This window comes from Marmota flaviventris, chromosome 15, assembly GCF_047511675.1.
Source record: "Marmota flaviventris isolate mMarFla1 chromosome 15, mMarFla1.hap1, whole genome shotgun sequence".
NCBI classification, from domain to species: Eukaryota; Metazoa; Chordata; class Mammalia; order Rodentia; family Sciuridae; genus Marmota; species Marmota flaviventris.
In genome coordinates, this window is record NC_092512.1 from 66,756,668 (window position 1) to 66,782,973 (window position 26,306).

At 37.7% G+C, this 26,306-nt stretch overlaps 1 protein-coding gene across 1 annotated transcript in view; it reads left to right on the forward strand.

Moving 5' to 3' along the window:
• Nkain3 (sodium/potassium transporting ATPase interacting 3) overlaps window positions 1–22,269 on the forward strand; it is a 303,572-nt gene extending 281,303 nt beyond the window's left edge. The window contains exon 6 of the mRNA XM_071602171.1: window positions 22,175–22,269. Within this exon, the coding sequence (XP_071458272.1) occupies window positions 22,175–22,269 (95 nt within the window). The remainder of the gene's footprint in view (window positions 1–22,174) is intronic.
• Window positions 22,270–26,306: the final 4,037 nt, after the last annotated feature.

A 26,306-nucleotide genomic window follows, 5' to 3' on the forward strand; every position in this document is an offset into this window, starting at 1 on the left:
CTATCTAAGTTGTCTAAGTGTACTTCTGGAAAGCTTATCCTAAAAGGTAGCTGCAAATATAATGTAATATCATTGTGTTTTGGCAGCCAATATATCATTTATCATTCTTTTATTCAAACTAATGAAAATGTCTGCATTATTCAGAATGCGAAGTCAAGCCTTGTTCTTGGACTGAGAACTGTCCACCAGCCTTAAAAAATAAATTGCAGCCCCCACTTCTCTGTACTGCTCGAGTGCTTCTATGGAACTAGCATTTCAGGAGGGCATTTCTTACAAAGGGTGATAAATGCTGGAGGAAACATTCATCTCCAGTCACCCATCTTCTTTGTTCCCTCTTGGTTTCTTTACTATTTCTTATGAAGATTATGACAACAGGTCAAAGACAATGAAATAAAAGCTGGCAAAAAGCAGAGTACGCTATCTAGGTGGTGGTCAGGGCTGTCCATCATTTGTTCTAATGCAAAAGCCAATTTATATCTCGCCTGTTTTTTATTTGTTTTTCTATGTACCATAAATCTCTATGAACACTCTTGTGAAACTAGGATCTGTGGAATCTGTAATCATAAAAACCTGTCGATGTCTTGTTTGTGAATCACCTGCTACTAAAAATGAAGTTGCCAGCCTATTACTCACTTTAATTCAGAGAAGTGTGGAGGCAGAATATGCTGAAAAGCAGTGTTCAACTTGTGTAAATACTGCCAGCCGTTTTCAGAAGATCTATTCTACTACCACTTTTCATATTAGGTCACAAATTGTACCTGGGACATTTATTTGGGCTCACAACATCTCATCTGGGCTGTGTATGTTGAATGGTGGGAAAGAAAAGCATATTGAAAACCCTAATAGTTTTTGAAAAGGAAATAAATCGCTGAGATCTGGTTTCCATAAGCTCAAAATAGCTCTTTATGGAACCATTTGACCCTTGCTAGTATAGCTTTAAGAAACTTCTCTTTGGAAAGAAGCATGGCTATTGGAAAAGCATCCCATATCTCTATATCCTCGGGGCATCCTGCTAACTAATGTTGGACAAAATGATGCTACCATAGTAATGAGAGTTGGGAGATTTTTTTAAACCCTACAAATTTCCTCCTAAAAATTTACGAGAGAAGCTAAGTGCAAAGAAACTGAGTAGCTTGAATGTTAATTTCCGAGTGTCCCTTCCTTGATTGTTAAGGTACAGAAAAGACTCAGAGAAGTAAGGTGAGATTAACATTAGGCACTTGGGGAAGGACACAATGTAGACCTAGATGGTCCTCAGAATGGAAAACTGTTTCATTGTTTTTGTGTCACTTGCAACCTATGAACATTTGAGGAGGGGAGGACAGAAAAATGTGAGAGAAGGAAAAAAAAAGATGTAGAAATGCATGAGGCTTAGTATAGGTGACCCTAAAGTCATAGTCGGCATCTCAAAGGAGTCACAGTGTTCACTCACAATGATTTTAAGAATCTACCGGTTCACAGGGAGTATAAATTTCTCTTTCAGCAACTGTCGGCTTGATCACACATAATGATCCTAAAGTCTGATTTCCCTTTATGCCTCACCAGAGCTCAGATTGAGAGCCAGAAGCATCCCTGTGTTTCACTGCAATGGCTCTGCCAAACAGCTACACAATTACTAGCTAAGATCCTCACTAGAATAGAAGACCTATGAGGGCAGGATCTTTGTTTTTGTTCCTGCTGTAACCCCAGAGCTTACAAAAAACAAATTATTTGCACACAGGATGCAGTAAAGAAATGCCTGTTGAATTCATATTGCTTGATAGATTCTCTGAGCTCAGCAACTCATTTTTTTTTCAAAATGGATTTTAGAAATTCAATATTCTCAAGTTTCATGAGATGACTTCACCCTATATTAAGAATTTAGTGAGATGTTTAGGACTTAGTGAGATATTCAGTGCCTTTACAAATATTGATGTGAGAAGAGTGGATTTCCTGCATTTCTTTAACACAATTTTATAGATGTTCAGTGATTTGAAGGTCAGGATATACAGAGGCAGATGAAACCTTCACAGTACCGCATGAGAACAAGGGCTTGCTTTAGTAGACTCTGGAACAAGACATTGCTGAGAAGCAGAGACTTGAAAGGTAGAAGGCACTGAGAATGAGGCAGGCATCTGGGAGTGAACTCATTTGCCAACTAGAACCAAGGGAACAGAGATACTGTCAAAGAGTGGGGACCTGCAGATGGTGATGGCAGGTGGCCCACACATGGGAGGGTCAGGCAACACAGAATAGAATCCAATACTGTGGTTTCATCACAGGATTCCGGTCATTCCATACAGTCTCTCCCAAGAATATCATAAGCACCCAATTATCTAAAACAATGAACCAAGCAGAACTCCTCACAAAACAAGAGAAACCCTTTCACTAAAACCAGTTCCAAACCAGCACTAAACTCACAGTGAAGCAGAGCCTAGGCTGTCACTTATTTTAGTAAGCCAGGACTTCCATAAATCAGCCTGCCTTGGGACTATCTCCAACTGTTATTCTACATTCCTAACTTACTCATCTCTGGTCACATCTGTTTTCCTGGATCTGTCAAGCTCTATCACACCCAGGTATTTAAGGTAGGGGTCTCTTCCTTTATTGACCCGCTGTCTTATATGCATCCTTTAATCCCAGCTTAACTTTCTCTTCCCAAGTGTGGATGCTTTGCTCCCACCTCAAATACTTCATGAAGGCAACTGTGATATATGCTTCCATTGCACATTGTGCATTTTCCTTGGAAACATTTAACACAACAGTAATTTTTTTAAGGTCATGATATTCACCAGGGCCAAGTTCATTTCCTGACATTTAAGAGCACTCTATACAGTATTCAGTGAGTGGGCACTGAATGAATCAAGGTATGAACAAATGGACTCATAGGGATGATTCGTGTTTCCTGAGAGAGATTGGAGAGAAATTTTTCCCTTTTCTAATCTCTATCTCCACTTATATAAGCAACTACTTTCCACACAAACTAGAAACCTGGATATAGTCCTTGAATCTTTCCTTACCTCCGGCATCCAGTCACCAAACAAGACATCTTAACAGTTGTCTTAGTTCTATGGGCTTCTAGAACAAAGCAGCATAGATTGGATTGCTTTTAAACTGGGCTGGAAAGTTCCAGACCAAAGAACTGGTAGATTTAGAGACTGGTGGGGGTCCACTTCCTGGGTAACACAGGATGTCTTTTCACTGTATTCTCACAGGGTAGAAAAGGTAAAACAGCTCTCTGGGGCCTCTTTATAAGGGCACAAATTCTGTTTATGAGGATTTACCCTGTGACCTAGTCACCTCCCAAGACCCTACATCCCCACCCTATCACCGTGGGAATTTGTTTTCAACATATAAATTTGGGGGAAACACAAATATTCAGACAACAACATCTCCCTTCAGGGGATTGACAGTTCTTATATGTTCTTTATCATTCTCCTCATAAGCACTCTCTTCCCATACACAGACTTCCCTCAGTGCATCAGTGGACTCTGAACATATCTCTGAATCTGTGCTCAATTTACTTTTTCCTATTGCTTCCCTCACTCATAGAAAGAAGGGATCATGTTTTACCTGCCCTGGAAAGTTTTAGTATATGCAATGTGAAATAGTATATGCAATGTGAAATCAGTGTGGATTTGTGACACATACTACATAGCAAGGCAAATGTTTCATGTGTTTTACCATCTCATATGTGACTTCTTCACTCCTTATGAAAATTTAATCTCCACATCCCTGTACTATAGAAAAAAGTATGATTAATTCACAATAAGTGTACTTATATTCTCTGGAAATTTTCATTGGCCACTATGTTAGCTTTCCATCACTACATCAAAACACATAAGGCAACCAACTTACAAAACAAAAAAGGTTATTTTGCCTCACGGTCTCAGAGGTTTCTCCCTGTAGTTGCTTGTTGCCATCGTTTTGGACATGTGGCAGTATAGTAAATTGTGGCAGGAGCAAGTGGTAGAGGAGGCTGCTCTCCTCATAGTAGCCAAAGGCAAAGGAGAAACAGGAAGGGGCAGGGGTCCCCTATCACCTTCAAGGACACACCCCCCAATGGCCTAACTTCTTTCCACTAGACCCCACCCATTTCCATCACCTTCCAGTAGCCCCTGAGCTTTGAACCCAGTCCTTTAGTATATTGACCTTGGGGGAAGACTTAAGATCCAAACCATCACAGTTCCTAAGAATGGCCTGTTTTGGCAGAAAATTGGCCCAGCAATCAAACAAAGCCACACCCAAAAGGGGTTCTAATTTTCTGTTTCCACTTGAAACCAGCTGTTAGACATTATTTAAATAAAGGTGACCCTAACCTTTTGAATATCTGGCTCTGTGATTGTTATCACATCACGCTGACTCTTGGGGGATCCCAAGGGCATTCTGCAGCTCTAACACTGGAATATGTTGGGTGATGTCCACAGGTGGGGGTTATGTCAGGGTGTAATCAGGAGTGTCACCTTTAATTCTTTACTGACTTATAGTCAACATCAGGAGCCACTTCAGAACAGCCAGATGTCTCTGGAAAACATGGGAAGTATCAGGCTCACCCCTGAGACAAGCCCTCTCCACAAGGGCCTACCCCACTCCTGCTTCCCTACTTCAGACTGGGAGGAGCTGGCAGGCTGTCACCATTGCCAACAGCTCCAAGCTGTGCAGTGAGTCCTTGAGAAGGAAGAAGGAAAAACCTGCCATCCAGATGGTATAGAATGAAGAGATCTGGGATCCAGAAGTGATAAGGAGAAAGCAGAGTACAAACTTAAAAAAAAAAAAGAAAGAAAGAAAAAGAAAAGAAAGAATTTACACCCTTGTGGCACACACAAATGCAAAGGGAGATTAAAAAAAAAAAAGTTCTGTAGGATTTTATGAAAGTCCTATGCAACAGTTTTACCCTGGTTACTAGTGGTAAGATTTAGGAGCCCCAGGGAAGAGCAGGCAATTGGGGTTCTGACTGAAACCCTGTGTTTCTATTTTAAATCTACATTCAGCATCCTAATCCCAACTCTCCTCCCACCCTTCTCAATCCTCCCGCTACTCTGACTCTGCCAGTCCTACCATGAGTATATTGAGCCTCTGACTCTCTATGTCTGTCCTAAGCTGCTTAGTGGTGCTGAGATTAGCACTGGCACTGATGCTACTCCAGTGCCCCATGTGAACTGGCTATACCAGTACATCTTCCTCTGTACCAGTGTACCGTTCCCTGTCTGTGCCTTCTCCAGATCCCTTAAAGATAAATTGCATGAGCTCTCAGTGCCTGAGAGAACCCTGATCACCTTTTAGAGACATTACAGTCCCTTACCCTTGACTTAGGGATGCTCCAAGAGATGATATAACTCCTGGTCCTTCTTCTCTTCCACCCTTTAACATAAAGACTCCTTGAAAATAGCAGCCAGTAGCACAGATTCAGTTCCCAGGCTCTCTCCCTCTACAACTGTCTTCATCCACGATGATCTTCTTCCTGACATAAAATAAGAGGCTTCCTTCTATCCTGTGGCCTTTGTGGGGTTTACATCCATCCCTCCAACATACCCAGGCACCTTGCTCTTTCTCTCTGCCCTCCCCCCAGCCACCCAGTTTCTTTCTTACCCTCTTTTCCCTCAGCTTTTAAACCAAATCACATAAAACAGAAAAAAAGAAAAAGAAATGACCTCTGACTCCCCACCTGGTGTGCATTTAACTTCCCTGTCTCTCATGTTTCTTTCCTTCACTTCTAGACTTTTCTAAAAACTAGTCCACATTGACCGTGTTCACTTTCTCACTCTCAGCTGCTGCTCTCAGTCCTCCTGTCCTGATTTTCACTGAAAACCCCCGTGTCTCAGAGGCCAGCAACGACCTTCTCATTGTCAGATTCTCTTAGATCTTATCAAGGTTCATTATAATTCATGACTTTGGCCATGTTGACTGCTACCTCCTTGAAAATATTCTCTTCTGGGTTTCCAGGCAGCCACATCTCTTGAGTTTTGTCGGGCAAAATCCACCTCTTCTAGGACACATATTTTACCAATTAAAAACTATTTCTAAATCCTTATTCAAGCTAAACATATTTCTGATGCAGATATAGCTAACAAATTTTGAAGCATTTTTTCCAACTATAAAGTGGTGATTTATCATTAAAAGGTAAACTAGCCATTTCTAGTATGTAGTTTATACTCACACTATTTATACCAAAATATTTAAGAAGGATCAGGTAATAAAATAGAAGATTTTATAAAGACCAGACAATAAAAGACATGCTTGCTCCTTTTAGATAACAAAATGGCACATAATAGTCTCCAAATCTATAGTCTTGGACCAAATATTTAAGGTGTCATGAAGTGCTCATTTTATAATTCCTTTGCAGAAATGTTTTACAAGTAGCTAGTAATAAAAAGCATGTATGGAACACTCATCTCATGTTCTTTATATCAACTACTTTACTGACCATGAAAAAATAATAATTTAGTGTTCTTTCTGGGAGCAATATTTGAAACTGGAACTTACATGAGGTATAAGGTAGTATTCCCCAGACTTGGATACCAACATGGAAATTTGCATGAAATACAAAGTTAATTAATTATGAATAATTTCTGATTTATACCTAACTAGCTTTTCTATTTTGCCCATCTTTTCCTCATAGAAACAAATCTCTCTCTCTCTCTCTCTCTCTCTCTCTCTCTCTCTCTCTCTCTCTCTCCCTCTCTCTCTCTCTCTCTCTCTCTCTCTCTCTCATTGTAAGAACTGAAAGTCTAGATAAGAGTTAATGGTGTAATTCAAGGACATCTTTTTTTGCCACAGTTCAATCAACCGCAAATGTCTAATGTTTCCCAATTCTTATTCACTGAATATCACTGTCAGGAATTTGTAACGGCCATCTACAAGCTTGTGTGAGAGACTGGCTAGCTATTCACTGAACCTGTTTGGTTCCTCTTCTCCCTGGCACACAGCCATACCAGTAAATACCAGCTTCCAGGCAATCAGGTACCCCATGAGATTGGATTTTAGAATGTAGATTCCAGGCCTGGCCCATAAATAATTTCCACTTTCAAGTCATACTCTTCCCCTTCCTACCTATAGAACACAGACTAACAGGGAAGCTCTGGAAGCCATGTTTAAAATGGAGGTGCCACAGTGTCCAAGTACCCTGAGTCTCTGAGTTATTGCTTGGAAGATAGTTGGTCACAAAACTTGAGAATCAGATGTTAAATGCCTTTGAGGTATGGGGCACTGAGGAGAACCCAAGAGAATCTGTAAGGGAAGGGATCCCAGAGGGGGAGACCCCTGAGTATAAACCTATAGGAGTACTGTCCCTCAAGGGGACATTTAGCATTTCAGACATTTAGCAAACACAGGAGTGTTCCAGATATGCCTGGGAAGGTCTCTTGGAGGAAATGATATTTAAACAAAAAGGAGCCTATGAGGCAATGAGTGAGAAGAGCATTCCTGGCAGAAGGAACACCTTGCCCGTAGGAAATCACTTCTTGGAAGAAGCTTCCAGAAAAAAAAAAAAAAAAAGGCTTTGCCTTCAGGAACCTGTTTTATATCAATTGCTCTGAAGGGTCAAAGGGGTGATCTGGTCTTTCTTGAGCCGCTGCCTCTCAAAAGAGGAGTGAATTAAGAGCAGATTATATCTGGGGCTTCATTTTAAACCCTGTATTGAGCAGGAAGGCTTTGTGAATCTGATAAGAAGCGTCCCACAGCTGTGAGCAAAGGTGCACAACCTGGGCTTAGGTTTTGATTCTTTTTCCTTTAGTCTCTTACTTTCATCATTTTCTGTTTTGAGCTCATCTGCACATTTGCTGGAAAAGCAAATTACATCCATGTCTTTTTTTAAATTTAAAGTTTCTAGTCCTAATGTGGAAGCCAGGGCTTCATACTGACTCTGTGTTCCTCCTAACCCAGATAATAAAGCTGCAGGGAAACAGGCAGAGACCAGAGTTTCTTTAAGACGCTCATTTTCTGATGCCCTGAGAGAGGCTTTTCTGCACCAAAAATAAATGAATAAATATATAGATAAATAAATAAATAAATAAAAGTGACAAAATTTTGAACTGTTTTTTCTTAAGCTCTAAATGCTACATAGAAATGTCAGTATTCCTGTTATAAATCTGGTAAATTTCAATGAGCATTTGGAGAGGATTTTTGTTTCTTTTTACTGTGGTAAAACATGCACAATACTGGCATTTTAACATTTAAGTGACCAATTCAGTGGCATTTAGTACACTCACAATGTAGTGCAGTCATCACCACTGTTTCCAGAACTTTTTCATCATCCCAAATAAAACTTCTGTACTCATTAAACATAACTCTTTCTCTTCACCCCTCCAGCCTCTGATAAATTCTATTCCACTTTCCACTTTTATGGATGTGCTTATTTTAGGGACCTCATGTAAGTAAAATCACTCAATATCTGTCATTTTATGTCTAGCTTATTTCTTACCACATATCTTCAAGGTTCACCATATTGTAGTATACATTAGAATTCACATTCCTTTTTAAGGCTGAATAATCTTCCACTAACCATCATTCCTATTTGATCTATTTGAATTCAATACTCTAATAATCTTTTGATCTGTTTTATTTACAACTCTAACTATAGTTACTTAAACATTTAACTTGCACTGAACTCTTTGTAATTATCATTTTGATGCCCTTCAAATATTAATCCTAACAAATAGGATATTTATTGTTTTAAACTATAGCAAATTTAATGAATCTAATAAAATGAACTTATACATAAATTAAATCTTAAATTTTCTTTAATGTCACAGAAATTTAATAACAAAATTCCATGTCTCTTAACTTAAAACCACGTGTGAAAAGTCAGTTACCCAATTAAAATCTTGAACTGGTTTTGCAGGGTGAATCTCTCAGATCTAACATTCCGATTATGTTAAGAATTACAAATATTTTACATACAAGCAGACACAGCTTATCCCAATGATTATAAAATCTTAATCTCTACATGTTTAGGAATTTTCAGCTGGGAAACAGGATACAAAATTCAAAAGGATTCTATGCTCCCACTAATAAACTTAAAGAGCTTTTTTGAAAACATAGTTGTTAGAACAAGTAGAGATTTCATTCCATATCATTCAAATGTGATTAATACAGAAGTCCGCAACAGCAGAACTCAGATGCCATCGAATTTTAGTAGACAAAAGACTATGGAACCTCCATTTGACCCAGCTATCCCACTCCTTGGTTTATACCCAAAGGACTTAAAATCAGCATACTATATAATAATATAGCCACATCAAACAGCTCAATTCACAATAATTAGACAATGGAACCAACCTAGGAGTCCCTCAATAGATGAATGGATAAAGAAAATGTGATATGTACTCAATGGAATATTACTCAGCTTTAAAGAAGAGTAATATTCCATTTATATTTGAAAAATTATGGCATTTGCCAGTAAATGGTTGGAGTTGGAGAATATCATGCTAAGCAAAATAAGCCAATCCCACAAAACCAAAGGCCAAATGTTTTCTCTAATATGTGGATGCTAATTCACAATAAGGCAGGGGGCACTAGGGAAGAATAGCATTACCTTAGGTGGAGGGAAGTGATGGGAGGGGAGGGAAGGGGATTTGGGGATAGGAAAGATAGTAAAATGAAACAGACATTATTACTGTATGTATATATGTGACTACATGATCAATATGATTCTGCAACATGTACACTCAGAAAAATGAGAAATTATTTCCCATCTATGTATGATATATGAAAATGCATAAATGCATTCTACTGTCATGTATAACTAATTAAAACAAAACAAGACAAAAAAGACTTCACTCCCATTAAAAGTCTCCCTTTGGTTGGTTTGATATTTATTAGCTCTTTAGAACTTTTTGATGTCTTCACATTTAGCTTGACAGACCCTGTATTGAGATTCCACTTGCTTCTTTCATCTATATTCCCTGATGGAATTGTGTTTTCTTTCCATATTCCAGGTTGGTTGCCAACTCTATTAGACATTGAATGGATTTTAGCTGCATTTCTCATAGCTTTTCTTGTTTTGAAGTCATGGACCTGTCCAGATATGAATGTATTTATAATCCAGATCTAACATACTCTTATTTAGTTTTGGATCTCCAGAAAAGCTTAAATAGCTAATCTTTCATTCATTTATTGATTTATTCACTCATAAAACAGTTATTCACAGACTTCCGTGTGTTAAACCACAAGGATATCAAGATGAATAAGACTTGGTCACTTTCCCAGGAGGTCTTACATTCTAAGAAGTGATACAGATACGTACATAATTACTGAAGAGCAAAGTACAGATCGTGGTCTATGTGTAGAGTGAATCAGATACATAGAAAAAAATAGGTGAAGACTAATGGTGTCCTAGGGAGTCAAGCATGGTACTCAAAGCACAGGAACATGGTCATATATGAAAACTATCACTTCACTAGAAAAGGAACAAAGAAAACATATTTCACATACCAGAAAAATATGTCTTAAGACATAAGAGCTTGGGAAAATCACGGAATATTGAAGAAAGACTGGGGAATCTCTGGATCACTCAGGAAGTTCTGAGCAGTTGAGTAGGTTCAGTTTACTAAGTGAATGGTGAGTCAGCCTTTGAGAGACCTTGGATTATTTGGCACCAGTGATTTCAATCCTCTTCTGTGATTGGCCTCCAGATACCACCAACATTTATAGGCACCTAGTGGTACATAAATTACTCTTCTCCTGACAAGAAAGAACTGACCCAGGGGGCCAGCTATCTTAAGCTTCACTCAACATGGAGATGTAAGGTGAAGGTGTACGAGCATGCACACACATGCAAGCACATGCCAGGGAATGAGAGAATTGATATCTTGTCACATCTGTACCTACGCAGGTCATACTGTTTGAGGGGCTCTGCTGGATGATGGGGAGTCAGTGAATGGATTTAATCTTGAGAATCAGATTCAATTTTCTTTGAACAGTGATTCATAGAAAGAAAAGGACTTATAAAAGAGATCTCAATGAGAAAATAGAATTTCTTTCTTAGGAAAGGGAGAATAAAAAGTAATAATAGGGTCTATAAAAAAAGAAAATATTTCAGTAGGGAAATGTCCATAATTGTAGAAGCAGACAGTAAAAGGGAATTATGGAGAGACTTCAAAGCCAACAAGTATTTGTCACTTGATTTATAGAGCTAAGTAAAACACTAAAATGATAAAAATGTATTGGGTGAAAAAACTGGGTAACTACAAAAATATATCATATGGGAAAAGAATTTGTCTAGAGCTATTTAGGAAAATTCTCAGAACTGTTTCTAGCCACATGCCTTTTTGAACATGATTTTCCCTTTCTGCAATCCTGTGTGCTTCATTAACTCCCAAAGAGATTCTAGATATTAATTATCCCATCATTTGAATATTACATACTATTGGAAAATGGAAAGCACTGATTATAGGCAACTTCTGATTTCAGAGATGTGGGCTCACAAGAGGAGCAAAACCTAGAAGTACAACCAAATAAAAATGTAGTGTAAGACACAGAAGTCTCTGAATAACTGTTTCATGCACCAAAAACAGAAAACAGAAGTATGTTCAGGATTTAAAAAAAAAAAAGCTTGTTTCATCCAGAATAAAATGATCCTCTAAATGAGCCCAGCAATACTGTCACAAAGACCTCCAGTCACCAGTAAATCTGAACAGACAGTAATTGAAAAATTACGAAAACTCTGAAAGGGCCTTCAGTAAAGCTAAACTGTAGTTGATAGCTGTAAGCAGCCGTTCCAGCCACTTACCCAGCTACTGAGGAAGAGGAGCTGGAGGGTTAAGGGCGTATTCACTGTAGTGAAATACAGCACTGTTTGTGTAGCATTCACGGAGCTAAGAAACTTTTAAAAAATAGACTATTAAAGATGAAGGTTAAAGTAATAAAAGAAAGAAAGCCTTGGTCCTTTCCAAAGATGACAAAATCAACACTAAAAAGTATAGGTATGTTGGGCTACAGGAGGGGAAGGGGATGGGAACAGGTATATCATAGGCTTTTTTGTAAAGACAGGTAAACTCTTGCAACCAAGTCCACACGTGAAGCCACAGTAGTGGTAGAAACTTACTATCATCAAAGCACTCCTACAGGGACAGTGCATCCAGGTCCCTACGCAGGGATCAAAAACAACATTTGGAAGCCAGCAAGGTCCAGGGGATACTGTGAGAGTAGCCAGGATAAGCCCAGAGCACTGTGTCTCAAGGAATACCACTGGAAACATTAGGAAAAAGTCACTTGTGCATTTTACACAAAGGGGATGTGTTATGGACAAAGAAACCCTGTGAAGTAACTGAAAATACTAAAAAAAAAGACAAGGAGAGCTCCCCTGAGGGTTTGTGCTATTGGCAAGAAGTAGAGAGGACTGGGATATAGCTCAGTGGTACAGCACTTGTCTTGAATGCAATGGACTAGATCCTCAGAGCCAAAGAAGAAAAGAAAAAAAAAAGAGTAGAAAATAAAATCAGTGCCAGTTGAAAGCTAAAGAAATGGTGAAGGATATTATTAAGCAGGCATCTAGAGGGTCAAGTGCTCCTGACTCCTAGCCTCTCCACCACCTAACTCCCTACCCCCATTACTACACAGCAGCCATCCTGGAGAGAAGGAACACACCCCTCCCCTGTGACATACCAAGATTTCTGAGTTTTCTTTTCTTTTCTGTCTTCATTAAAATTTATCTTCCCAAAATAGAAAAAAAGTCTATGGAAGGTGAAAGTTCTAGGCTTCCAAATGTGGCCAACTAATCAATTCCCCCTCCTCCAAATTAGCTACTATTTCCAGAAAAACTGGTCCCAAGTTCAGTGCAATTTCCATCAGGATAGATTGTTTTTCTGGGGGGAAAAACAGGGAGAAGAGTATATAGGAATTTTTGCAAATCATTATGTAATCCTAACTTGAGCAAAGCTTTTGAAGTTTGGGAAATCATTTGGAAATCAGTTGTTGGGTGAAAATGTATGCTCAAGATAAGATAATGTTAGCCGCTCCTGGTTTACTGCATGTGGTCTGTGTACTCTGTGGCCATTATCTCATTTGGAATAATGACAGCCTGTGACAGAGTCACTGTTTCATTTTACAGACGAGTAAACTGAAAATTTCCCCAGCTCACACAGCTTGTAACAAATGGAACTGAGATTGGATTCCATGTGTTTTTCAACAGGCAATAGTCAAAGATAACAAAATTCTTCATGAGCAGGTAAAGAAAAGAGACATTGGTCATACAGTGGATTAAAACCAGAATTCATATTTAAATATTGAGTGGCAATACAAATTAGTGACACAAGGTAGAGAAAAATAATAGATGTAGCCCACTGAAATTTAAGTGGATGGGGAGAGGCACACCCAGAAACCTCACTCCAAAGCATCTGTCTCTTTCAGCACAGAACACTTTATAAATGAAGCTTATTATTAGAATAGCAGAATTTTAGGATCCAGTTCAAAAACTACCAAATTGTGAAAACAGCAACCAAATTTTTGAAAACTGTTTAATTTTAATAGCTGCAAAATTCCGGGTGGCTATCCAATGAGACAGAAAGACCGCATTATTAAAGTCTGGCTCAATACAATGTAAGAGAATATGACAAATGTGGGTATGGTTTTTAAACACCAAAAATGTAACTTCTGTTATGTTCTAAAAGACCTAGCACTTCCTCCTTGTGCAGGACTGGGCCATTAGTGGTGAGGTCCCCCCTAGCACTGATTTTGAAGTCAGGGTTGATTTGGTGCTATGTGTTGGGAGGAGCGGGGAGGCCATCCTGTCTTTCCTGCTGGTGTTCACTGAGCTGTGAAAAGGACCCCATCTGTCAGCTGTCCATTTATTCATTTAACATCTCACATTGTGGTCTATTGATTTTTACATGTCATGTTAGGAAGGAATCGGCATTCTTCTTTTCTTCCATATTGCAATGTATCCAGTTGTTCCAAATGTATTTATTTTAAAATGAGCCTTTTGGAGGCTGAAGCAGGAGGATTGCAAGTTTGAGGCCAGCCTCAGCAACTTAGCGAGGCCCTCAGCAACTTAGTAAGACCCTGTCTCAAAAAATAAAAAGTGTTGGGGGTATATCTCAGTGGTTAAGCACTCTGGGTAAAGAGAGAGAGAGAGAGAGAGAGAGAGAGAGAGAGAGAGCCTTTCCCCCTTTTCTCCCTCTGATGACACCTTTGCCATGTAGATCTATTTTTGAAACTCCATTATGTTTCATTTCCCTGCTGCCTGCTCTTGGCAAAAAGTATATGCTTTTGGTTACCACAAAATTCATTTAGAATATAGTCATGATATCTGGTAGCATTTGTTCTTCAATTTTGTTGTTCTTCAAGATTATTAATCTTGAATCAGCCTTTTCACATACATTTAAGTGTTAGCGTTGATATTAAACTGCTGAAATTTTCAATGGAATTGTTTTGAATCAATAGATTAACTGATCCACAGATCAATTGTTATCTTTACAGTATTGAGTTACACAACAATCCATGAATGTTTTGTATTTTTCTGTTTCTTTTAGACATCTTTTATTTCTCTCAATTTTGTTTTATTTAGTTGAAAATCTTTTTAGATTTATTTCCTGAATAAAGATTTAATTTTTCACAGTGATCAGGAAATTTTTAAGTACCAGAGTATTTCTTTGGATGGAGCTATAATTGCAATCACTGGCTATCAACATGATTGAGTAATTATAAATGTAACACAAATTTTTAAGAATAAATCCAAAGTATAAAATGAAATATTTATTAAAAAGATATCTCCCAATGAAATGGATGAAACAATTTTGTCTCAATCAGTTCATATAGTCATAGATAAATATTAGTTATTTTTAGAGCAAAAGAGGCTGTCTCAAGTACTTTTCATGTTTGATGGTAGTGTTTATTTATGGAAAACTTGTTCACAGAAAAAAAAAATTGAGAATGGGAAGAAGTTTATTACACCAATGTCATACAATTTTTTTCTATTCCTTGATTTCTCAAAATTTGGGAGGAATCTACCTTGTACAAGACACTGTTTTAGATGCCAGGGTTTCAGCTGTGAATAAAATAGATAAGATCAGACAAATCTTCCTGCCTCACAAAGCTTAAATTATAATAAGAGAGTCTGACAATAATGAAATTGTGTAAATCACAAGACAAATAGTGAAAAGTACAAAGAGAAAAAGTTAAATGGAAGAAGACAGGATGTGTGCAAAGGAGTCACATTCTAGACTGACTGAGGCATATGCCAAAAACTAGAATTGCCTTTCCGTAACCACAGGGGACTGGTTCTAGGACCCCACACATACCAGAAATCACAGATGCTTAAGTCCATTACATAAAATGCCTAGTATTTCATAAAACTTATGCACATCCTCCCACATGCTTTAAGTCATCTCTAGAGTACCAATAATAAGTAATAATTATTTTATTACATTGTTTCATAAATAATGACAAAAGAAAAATATCTGTACACATTCAGTACAGACACAATTTTTTTTAAATATATTTCTATCTGCAGTCAGTTAAACCCATGAATGTAACACATGTAAATATGAAGGGCTATGTAAGGATCCCTCCAAATAGGGATATATTACCAAAAATTAGATATATCTAGAATACTACTTGTCGGTGAATCAGTTAGATGCTTCAATGTTTTTGGAAGTGAAAAATTGAAAAAGAGCTACCTTGTCTTTTGTAGCTATTATGTTATCAACAGCATCATAGAAAATTAAAACTACCATTTTGTTTGGTAGGCTTTTATTTCCGGGGTTATACAATAAGCTGAGATTTCAAAAGGCTGAGATGAACGCCTGTCCTTGCAAAATGGATATAAAGAGAATTGTAGAAGGAAATGAGAACCAAGAACCAGAATGCTCACAGGTGTTTTTCCAAGACACAAACATATTGGAATTAAGGCTCTTGAAATTGACCACTTTTATCTTTTGAATATGGTTTGTTTGTCTTTCCAGAAGTTGTGTTGACTTTTGATTGCCATGTAGTGGTGTTGGGAGGTGGAGCCATTAGAGGTGATTAGTTCATTTGGAAGGATTCAAATCTTTCTGAAGAGGAGACTGTTCTAAAGCAGGGCTGCACCTATCACTCTCTCTTCAGCATACTCTCACTTGACTTTCTGCTTTCCATAATGCAATGAAGCCACACAAAAGCCTCACAAGAAGCTGCTGCCACACCCATGGGCTTTCCAGTCTCCAGATCCATGAAGCAAATAAATGCCTTTTCTTCATAAATTATCCAGTCTCAGGTATTCTGTGATAGCAGCAGACTACCACAATGTATGCCCACACACTATCTAAGAGGTCTTGCACTCATCAGGGGTACACCTTCCACAGTTTGAAGGCCACTTGTCTTTTATTGCCTCCTCTTTCCCTCCCCAGAGTAAGACAGAACTGGGGCTCCCTATCAGAGCTAGGGCTGCTGCTTGAACCTCCAGACTCTAGGTAGTTGCTACCAGCATTTGTCATTCCAAACTGTCATCAAGAAAAAGTGAACCATATTAGTTCTGCACACCAGTACCTGAGACTGAGGGAGGTAAGAGAGACATGAGAAGAGTCCATTTTGCATGATTATTACCAAACAAAGGTAAAAAGGTTAGAGAACTCTCATCAGGATAATGCAGCCCCTGAGACTGCCTGTTCTACCCTTCCAGCTGGAGCTATGGTGTCCTGGCACATCTCACTGGCCCCCTGTGCTTTATTTATTTATTCGTTTATTTTCATTTTCACATGCTTGCTGAAAAGTGGAAGAGATTTGGAACTTCCAGAATCATAAAGAGACATAAAGAGAGAAACAAGGAATGGCCATAAAACCTGGCACTTGGGTGTCATCTGCCTTCTTGGATGGCTTTTAAGGTTCACAAACTTATTTCAGTCAGGTGGTAGAATAGCCCCAGCCACCCTCTCTGGATAGCAGCAATGTTTTAGGACACTGTCAAGTCCCCTTGCCCAGCAGACACATCATGGTGCCCCTGTGGCCACTCAGTGTGCTCTGATCAGCCCGATGGTGGCCTGTGGGTTGGCACAGCAGGCTGGGCCTTCTGAAAGCTTAGAGTCTTTGGAAGGGAGATGGCAGCAGATTAATGACACTGCAGAGCAGTTACACTAGCAGAATTTAGTTGCCAGCTACCTCTGAAATAACTGTTCTCTCCTAAAAGCTCTCATTACAGGGACTGGGTAGGGGATGCTGCAAAATCTTCTCTGCCTGAATTAGGTTGATGTTGAGACTCCATCCCAGCTTTTTTCATATAGTTCATATCACAGAAAAACAAATCACCAGGTAATGGCCCAATTGTGGAGTCCTTCTGGACCTAGGCAATGCTTCCTGAAGAATTTATTGCTGGACTTGACAACTTGTAAAATAAGCACCTATTCCAAAGGCCTAAAAACTACATAACAGGAACAGTGATAGACCAGAATGCAAGTCCAGAATAAATACATCAGGGCTGAGTGTAGAACTCAGTGGTAGAACCATTGCCTAGCATGCCCAAGGTCCTGGGTTATATATCTCTTGCTAGAAGCAAAAAAAAAAAAAAGAAAGAAAGAGAAAAGGAGGGGAAATGTATCGATTGGTCCTCATCTTCCTGAGTCTTTCCTCTGAGCCCAGTGCAGGGTTACAGGGCTCTGTGGTTCCTCAATTCAGTGACAACGCAGCATGCACCATGGCTAAATGTGAAGTAAAAGGCCTGCTTTCTTGTTAATTATTTGGTGACTATAGTTAATCCTGGAAGATAACCGACAGCTTGAGTGCCCCCCCCCCACCAAAATGGCATATTTCAGCATTAGACGTACAGAAGCTAAAGGCTAAACTCCAAATCTGAGGTGTTTAATCTGAGGCCATTGAATGCAAAGAGCTCTGAACCCTATGAAATAACAAGGAAATTATTTAATCGATAGAGAAGTATGTATTTTTTTACAAAGTTATTCCATAAGTTTCATAGAGTTATAAAAGAGCCTCTTATCCTAAAAATAATAGAAATCATGGCCAAATGCTTATAAATCTCATAATTATTAATCCTCCTCCCCTACTTGATTCATAGAGGAGTCAAGTTACCTTGCTTACTACTTCCACGGTACTGGAGATATAATTGGGGAAATAAATACATCAAAGATCAGAAAATTTAACTCTAGTGGAAAAAAAAAAGAAGTAATATATTTCTCAGCTCTTACCAAGAGTCAACAGGCATTGTCTTTTTTAAATTTAACTATATTTTTTTGTAGTTGTAGATGGACAGAATGCCTTTATTTGTTTATTTTTATGTGGTGCTAAGGATTGAACTCTGTGTCTCTAAGCATGTGCTAGGCAAGTGCTCTGTCCCTGAACTACAGTCTCAGCCCAACAGGCATTATCTTCTATGCTATATACATTCTGTTAATCTTCGTAGTAAACCTATTAGAAGTCATACTAACCATTGTGGAAGAATTTATTTTCCAAAAATGGTCACAACGAGATTTTGTATCTACCTTCCCCATCAAGAAATGGAGTCTCTCTGCCCTTTTCTTGTGCCCTAATCAGGCTTGTAACTATCCTGACCAGTAAGAGTTTGTGGAAGTGACTGTTTTTCCAGGCTAGATCATAGGAGGTGACATAACTTCTGCTTGGCTCTATATCTTGGTTCACTAGCCCTTGGAATCCAATTATCACACAGCAAGGAAGTCCAGGCCACATGCAGAGACTGGAGTAGAGAGCAAGGAGGTCTTCCGCCCTCAACCCCATTTTGAGCAGCCTCCGGGAACCTGTACTAACTTGCCAGCTATGTGACCAGGGCCACCTCAGAAGTTGCTCCTCCAGCCCTGCAAAGGGAGCAGAAAGAAACCTTTCCTGCCGAGTCCTGCTCAAATGGCCAATTCATCAGCAAAATAAATGATATAAATGTTCTAAGCCATTATATGGCCTGGTGTGATTTATTATAATAGATAACTAGAGCAAGCAATTTGTCTATATGGGCTAGTAACAAGTTGAATAATATGCCCAGGTTCCCAAAAGCTAAATGTTAAAGCTAGAATTCAAAACAAGATGGCTGATGTGTAAAATCAAGTCGAGAGGACGGAGGAAAGAGTTTTACCTATGTATGTGGCTTGTGTTTCTTGAAGTAACTATGGTAAAATGCTTACATCTACTTAACCCTAATGATGAAATCATAAGTGTCTGTGCTTTTGAGTTATGTGATTTTATAAGTATTCGAAGTATTTTATAATTTAAAACTATCTTTTCAAAGATAAAAGCAAAGAACACATCAATTTTTTAAATATGTGTAACTAAAATCGAACACGCATGTAACTAAGACTCAGACATGAAAAATGATTTCGGGATTCAGATGCACAGAAAATTTAAAATTTTACCAATGAATATACAAAATCTAATTTTCAAAATTAATATATATATATGTGCATATACTTATGAGAAATAAACAAATTAGAATATTTTTATGGTGAGACTGATATTGAAAACAAAAAGAACTTTAACATGGAAGAATACATTTTCTCTCTTACCTTATCTTTATTACTCAGGCTTTGAAGAACTACTTTGTAATTATTCTGTTTCCTACAATGCTTGATAGTATTTTTATGAATGAATTTGCTATACTTATGTATGTAGGTATGTATATACTTATATAGTTAAATATACATATTATACTTACATAGTTGCATTACATTCAAATTCAATAAAATACATAATTATATACTTACATAGTTGCATTACATTCAAGTTCAGTTGAAAAAATTAGACTATTCAACAAAGTACCCAAAAAAGTCAGCTTTCAAAGATTTTAGCAAATTTTAATAATTGAAAGATTTAAAAAGGAAAACATGAATTTTATACACAAAAAAAGAGGACAAATTAAAAAGTAAGAGCTCAACTGTTATATAAGATTTAGTTTTCATTTTCAGAACTTTCCTTTGAAGCAATTTGATGAAAAAATAAATCTTTTGGTGGAGTTCCTATGTTTAATCAGACAAATTCATATCCTGAACCAGAATGAAAAGAAGTTAATATGAGAGAGCATCTGTATTTATGGAAAATAATCATCAATAGATGAAACTGGTTTTTTGTCTTGTAAAATTTTTGACAAAGAAAAGATACTGGTATGGAGGCAAAATATTTGGAATAAAATTATTACACATATTCTACATTTACCAGCACCAACAGAGAGTATTTCTTCAGCAAAATACTATGGTTTAGCCATACACAGTGGCACACACCTATAATCCCAGTGAGTGGCTCTGAAGGCTGAGACAGGAGGATCACAAGTTTGAGGTCAGCCTCAGCAACATACCAAGTCCCTGAACGATTTAGGGAGAACCTGTCAAAACAAAAAATAAATAAATAGAAGTCTGAGGATGTAGCTCAGGAGTTAAGCCCCTCTAGGTTTAATCCCCAGTACCCCCCCCCCAAAAAAAGTGTATATATATATATATATAATCATACAAGAAAATTTTGAAGAAGGTTGTAAATAAATTTTAAAAATTAATCATATACTAAAAAATTAAAAATAAATTATATAATTATAATATTAAACATATATTTAAATACACATAAATATATGTAGGCAAATTATATTTATATTTATTTTTATTTGTATATTTATATTATATTCCCAAAATATCATTGATATGTTGCATTAGAAACAAAGATGATTAAGAATCAAAATCTATGATTTTATACCAAAAATTATTCTGACAATGTTATTTTAATGTCCAAATGATCAATACAAAAATGATTTTGTTAACTTTACGTTTTAATGTCCAAATTATCAATATAGAGAAGTATTCTTTTCATTTTGCTTTGATGTATAGGGATACCTTCTTTATTTTTAGAAAAAATTTTGAATATAATTTTTAAATTGAACCATTTCATTAAAAAATATATGTAATTTTTGACACCCTCTCTAACTTCCAAAATGGCCCTGTAATTATCTCATTCAATTTTTAATCAACATTTGCCTCCTTCTAAAATACCACCCATTGATCCACAGGATAAAGAAGCAGATTTTAATTACATATCTAATTTAATAAAAACCTAGTTCAATCTGAGTATGGAAAACTTTTGTCAGTGTCTCAGATTGGCTCTGTTCTCATAGCTTCTCTCCTCAAGGTGGTGTTCAGGGAACTTGTGTGACCTGATAGGAAAAAGATAGGCATCAGGCTCCTCTTTCTTGCAGGGTAGATACCTGGAGATGTCCCTAGCCATCTAATTGCCAGGTTTTCTACAGACTTGCAAAACTCCCATCCATGCAAGTGAGCTGGTAAAGGTTTGATTGTCCCAGCCTTACTTCATCTCCTCCAAAGAAAGTAAAAAGGATGGACTGGGTCAGGGATTGGCAAGAGTGGTTTCAGCTAATCAAGAATTCAATAGAAATTCTAGGCTAATTTCTCTCTCTCTAAACCACACTTCACTGAAATGCCCATTTTGAACTGAGGATATGGAACAATATTTGAATATTGTGTATGCTAGTGTGTGTGCCCACACACACCCACACACACACCCTTGACAGTTCAGTGTTCTCATATGCCTATACACCTGTTAATATTAAAGTAACACCATAACAGCAAAGCTTGGCTTTAAATAATTAATGTTTTCAACAGACTATAGAACAAGAGAAACAAAGAATTGAGAAGAAAAAGACTGAGGCTTTGATCTAAACAGAAAGAAATTAGAAAGACTATTATAGAGACTAACAATGTCTAGAGATTGTAGTGAAGGCAAGACAAGTTCCATGCTATCAGGAAGGACATGACACTTTGCAAAAGGATGATGTCATTTCTTAGGAGTGGCTTGAACACAGAAGGCATGGAGATTGATTATATGACTTCTCAAAAGCCTTCTTTCATGATGCAAAGAATAGTTTTAAGGGAAAAATGGATTCTGGCATCAAGAAGGAAAAATGCCTCTTTTCATAAGTAGAGGAAAGGGCGTGATCGTAGACATATGGACAAATGCATCATTTAAATCTGATGCTAGTTAATGTTACTCCATTATCCACTGAAACCAATAGCAGCTGTGATTTTGGGAGGTTTTGAGAGCCCAGGTGATTTGTGTGTTTCTTAAAATTCACTATCCCCATCCCCCTTTTGTTTTCTCTTTTTGGTCATTGACAATGTGTTTAGTAGTCCTTTATACTAAATATGCATTTTCTCATTTTATGGTAAGCAGATATTTTGTGACTATTTTTGTGTGTATTCTACTTTAAACATTTAGTATTACATTTATTTTTACTCACCCATTTATTCAACTTGGGCTGTTATATTTTCAGTTGATTTCATAGGTGGACTTGATACACACTCCTACTACCAGGATCATGTTGAGTTAAAGCCTGTTAAACCTGTAAGTAAAGGTGTGATGCTATAGAAAATATTAATCCTTCTAACCTGGCCAAAACTAACCCCAAATGGAGTAATTTGGAGCTACTACTAATCATTGGTTTACTTTTCCACTCATACCTAAAACACACCTTTCACATGTAACCCAACATCATCATTATTATTATTCATTCCAGAACTGAAGTAGGTGACTTGATTTATATTTTTTTAAATGAGATTTTTGCTTTGCTTTCCTTGTCAATAGTTGATTGCATATCACATTGATTTCAAGTGAAAAAAAAAAGATGAGACTATTTGTTCTGCATAAGGGAAGATTAAATATATCTCTTAGGGTATCACAGCAAAGCAGACAGAGGAGAGAGACCTGGGTTCGAGTCAGGATCTACATGGATGGTCCCAGGTGACTTTCTGACGTCTCTGAGACTTGTTCTATCATCCATAATATGACTTCATGGGGGGGGAGGATGGACTACATGGGACAATGTGCATAATATGTACACATACATATTATTGTTCTTTGTACTCACATATTTGACTAAAGAGTTCAGAAACAAGTTTTCTACATGCCTAGAAGACATGCAAAAAATGTTGACAAAAAAAAAAAAAAAGATGTCACCAATAACTGAACCAATATAAGTTGAGAATGAAGAAGAAATCTTGGTTGCCTGATAAGTTAAATACTAGAAAACAGGCAAGAAGATGCTCTGATTCCATTCCTTGGAAACTCTAAGTAGCAAATAAACTACTGGGTTAAGTAACAATAGTTATCCTATGCTAAGCATTTGGCCTATAGTATCTCATTTAATCTTCATGAAAATACTGCACTATAGTAGCTGATATTGATTATGAATAAGGAAATGGGGGCTCATAGAGGTTAGGCAACTTTCTCAATGTCCCACCATAAGTAAGTGGTTGACTGGGATGGTTCCTGAGTGATAAACCTGGCCTGATAGTGAAGACGTGCTTAGATGCTCCTCCTGTCCTTGAAACCCACTGCTTTATAATTTCATAGTGATAGAGGAAATCATGTAAAACAGCCACCAGCATAATAAACATGCATGAAAGATTCCCCCTGCTCCCTTTCTTCACAGTTCCTTCCCTAATCTACAGCCCCCAGCCAGCATCTATGGGGATATAAGCCCTAAGAAGACGGCACTGGCTCCTCCACCTCCCCAGGGTGAATGCATTTTAGTCTTGAAGAGTGATATAAAGTAAACATAGCTCACAGGCTGCACAAACCAGCACTATGTCTGTCACATGATAGATGTTTAAATAAATTTTGGTTTCTTAAAGTAAATCTTGGAGAAACATTGGCCCTCTATAACATTCCAGGAGCAAGTAGTCACCGCCTCATTACTCATGCTTCTGAGCACTCGTAAATGATGCACTCCAAAAGTTGATATCTGTGGATTTGGGGAGCTTGGCAGGGATTGTGACAATAATAAGGATGATGGGTGCATTGGAAGCGAGGACTGAAACAATGCCTCATAGTGGCTAGGAAAGTCTTCCTATATTTTTATGCGATATGAAGATGATGAATGGTTTCTTTCATCTTACTGTGGAAAAAAACTGCAGAGAAATTGCAATATGAAAAATGATGCAATGTAAGAGAGATCATTCTATTAGGGAGGGTTATTAAGAATTTCGATTGATTAATGTTGATAATGGAATCTACTTCCTTGAGTGGATTTAAAGATTGGACTCATATATAGCTATATACCTTAAAAGGGTGTTCTGTGGTATGCCCAGGGCAAGTGACTCCCAGTTAGGTTCTCTGAAGTTCCTTCCATCTCTCTGAACCAAGAACACATAAAACATCCTTTTCTGATCACCTACAAGGCTTTGATCAACTCTGCTCTCTCCTCAAAGGGTTTTCTCAACATCCCTGTTCACTGCTGACCTCACACCTTTTAGCTGAACGTAACACAAACTCCAGGCTACAGAAAGTAATAGAACAAGTTTCTGCTTTGACAGATTATGCATATTATCATGTCAGATGAATATGGAATGCCTTTCAACCACAAAGGGAGTAGGAATCTGCGAGATCAAACTAAACCTGAATTGAAATCACTGTGCATGAAACAATTTAAGAGGTCTATATCTGTTTCTCACCGCTATGCAGATATTGCAGCATTTACCCAGTCAGTATCTATCAGCCTGCTTGATTTCTTTAAATAAGGCCTTTATGTTGGATTCCATTGAACCCAACTCCATGATACCATCTCATACCCCACCCCCGGAACAGCTTGAAGAACTAGCCAACCTGCTGTGCTAAATTGTTAGAGGTGGAGTGAACCCTGGTTTTTAACTTTCATTAAGCCTCTTTTATCTCCATGGAATACAAATCCAGGTTTTATGAGGAAGCCACTTTGCTAAAGGAATCAGAAAATTCTTGGCATATTCCCAGGCACGTATTTATGAACACGTAGCTTTCAACTTGAGATGAATAGACACAAGCCATACTAGATAGGTCATTCATAGGTAACACAGCAGAAATGTACAGGGAGTCTGAATACTCATGTTTCAGTGTCAGATTTCCCAGGGACATATTGTGGGTGAATAGGTATACTGGAGATACAGCTGTGATAGTGGTGAAGTGGCTCACATGTGGGTTTGGTTTTTTGTGCTTTGTCTCTTTCTAAGATAATGATATCAAGCTGCCAATCCCCACTGATGAAATAAGTTGAGTTAGTTCAATTTACACCCACGGACTGATCACCCAGGCATTGTCCTGGGTGCTAGAGACATAAAGATAAATAGCAGTTGAGATTTGACTTCCAGCAGCTAATGATCTAGGAGAAGAGACCTACATAAAAATAACTAAACCCAAAATTGTCCCCAAAGCAATTCTATGTAGAATGAGAAATGGCTACTACACCCTTGGCAAAGAAGGCTCCACTGGAAGATGAGGCTGACATTAGAAAGAAGAGATGGAGTTTATCAAAGAACACATACAGTCACTTTGGAAGACAGTTTGGCATTTTCTTACAAAATTAAATATACTCTTACCATATGGCCTAGCAATTGGGCTCCTTGATATGTATCCAAAGGAGTTGAAAAATTAGGTCTCCACAAACACTGCACATAGATGTTTATAGCAGCATTACTCATAATTGCCCAACACTTGGAAGAAACCAAGATATGCTACATTAGGTAAATGAATAATGGACAAATAAGCTGTGGCAATCCAGAGAGTGTGACCTTATTCTGCGCTAAAAAGAAATGAGCAATCGAATTATGAAAAGACAAATGCATAAGTTAAAGAAACCAAACTGGAAAAGCCACATACTGTATGATTGATTCCAACTAAATGAAATTTTGGAAAATTCAAAACTACCAAGACAATAAACAGATCAGGGGTTTGGGGAGGAAGGGATGAGAGGGAGGAACATGGAGGATTTTTAGGGCATTGAAACTATTCTTGATAATACTATCATAATGGATGCATATCATTAAACATTTGTCCAAATCTGTGGAAAACACCCAAGAATCCTAATGTAAAGAAAGCATGGGCTTTGAGTGATAATGATATGTCAGTATAGCTTCCTCACTTTAATAAATGTACCACTCTGCTGGGGAATGTTGATAATGAAGAAACCTATGCATGTGTATGGGAAATCTCTGTGCCTTTACATCAATATTTTTATGAACCTAAAACTTCTCTTTAAAAATTTTTGTCTTAAATCATGGATTTTGCAGGGAAATGGATGGCATTAGAGCAGATTATGCTAAGTGAAGCTAGCCAATCCCTAAAAAACAAATGCCAAATGTCTTCTTTGATATAAAGAGAGCAACTAAGAACAGAACAGGGAAGAAGAGCATGAGGAAAAGATTAACATTAAACAGAGACGAGTGGGGGGAGAGAAAGGGAGAGAGAAGGGAAACTGTATGGAAATGGAAGGAGACACTCACTGTTACACAAAATTACATATAAGAGTTTGTGAGGGAAAAGGGGAAAAAAAACAAGGGAGAGAATTAAACAACAGCAGATGGGGTAGAGAGGGAAGATGAGAGGGAAGGGGAGGGGGGATAGTAGAGGATAGGAAAGGTAGCAGAATACAACAG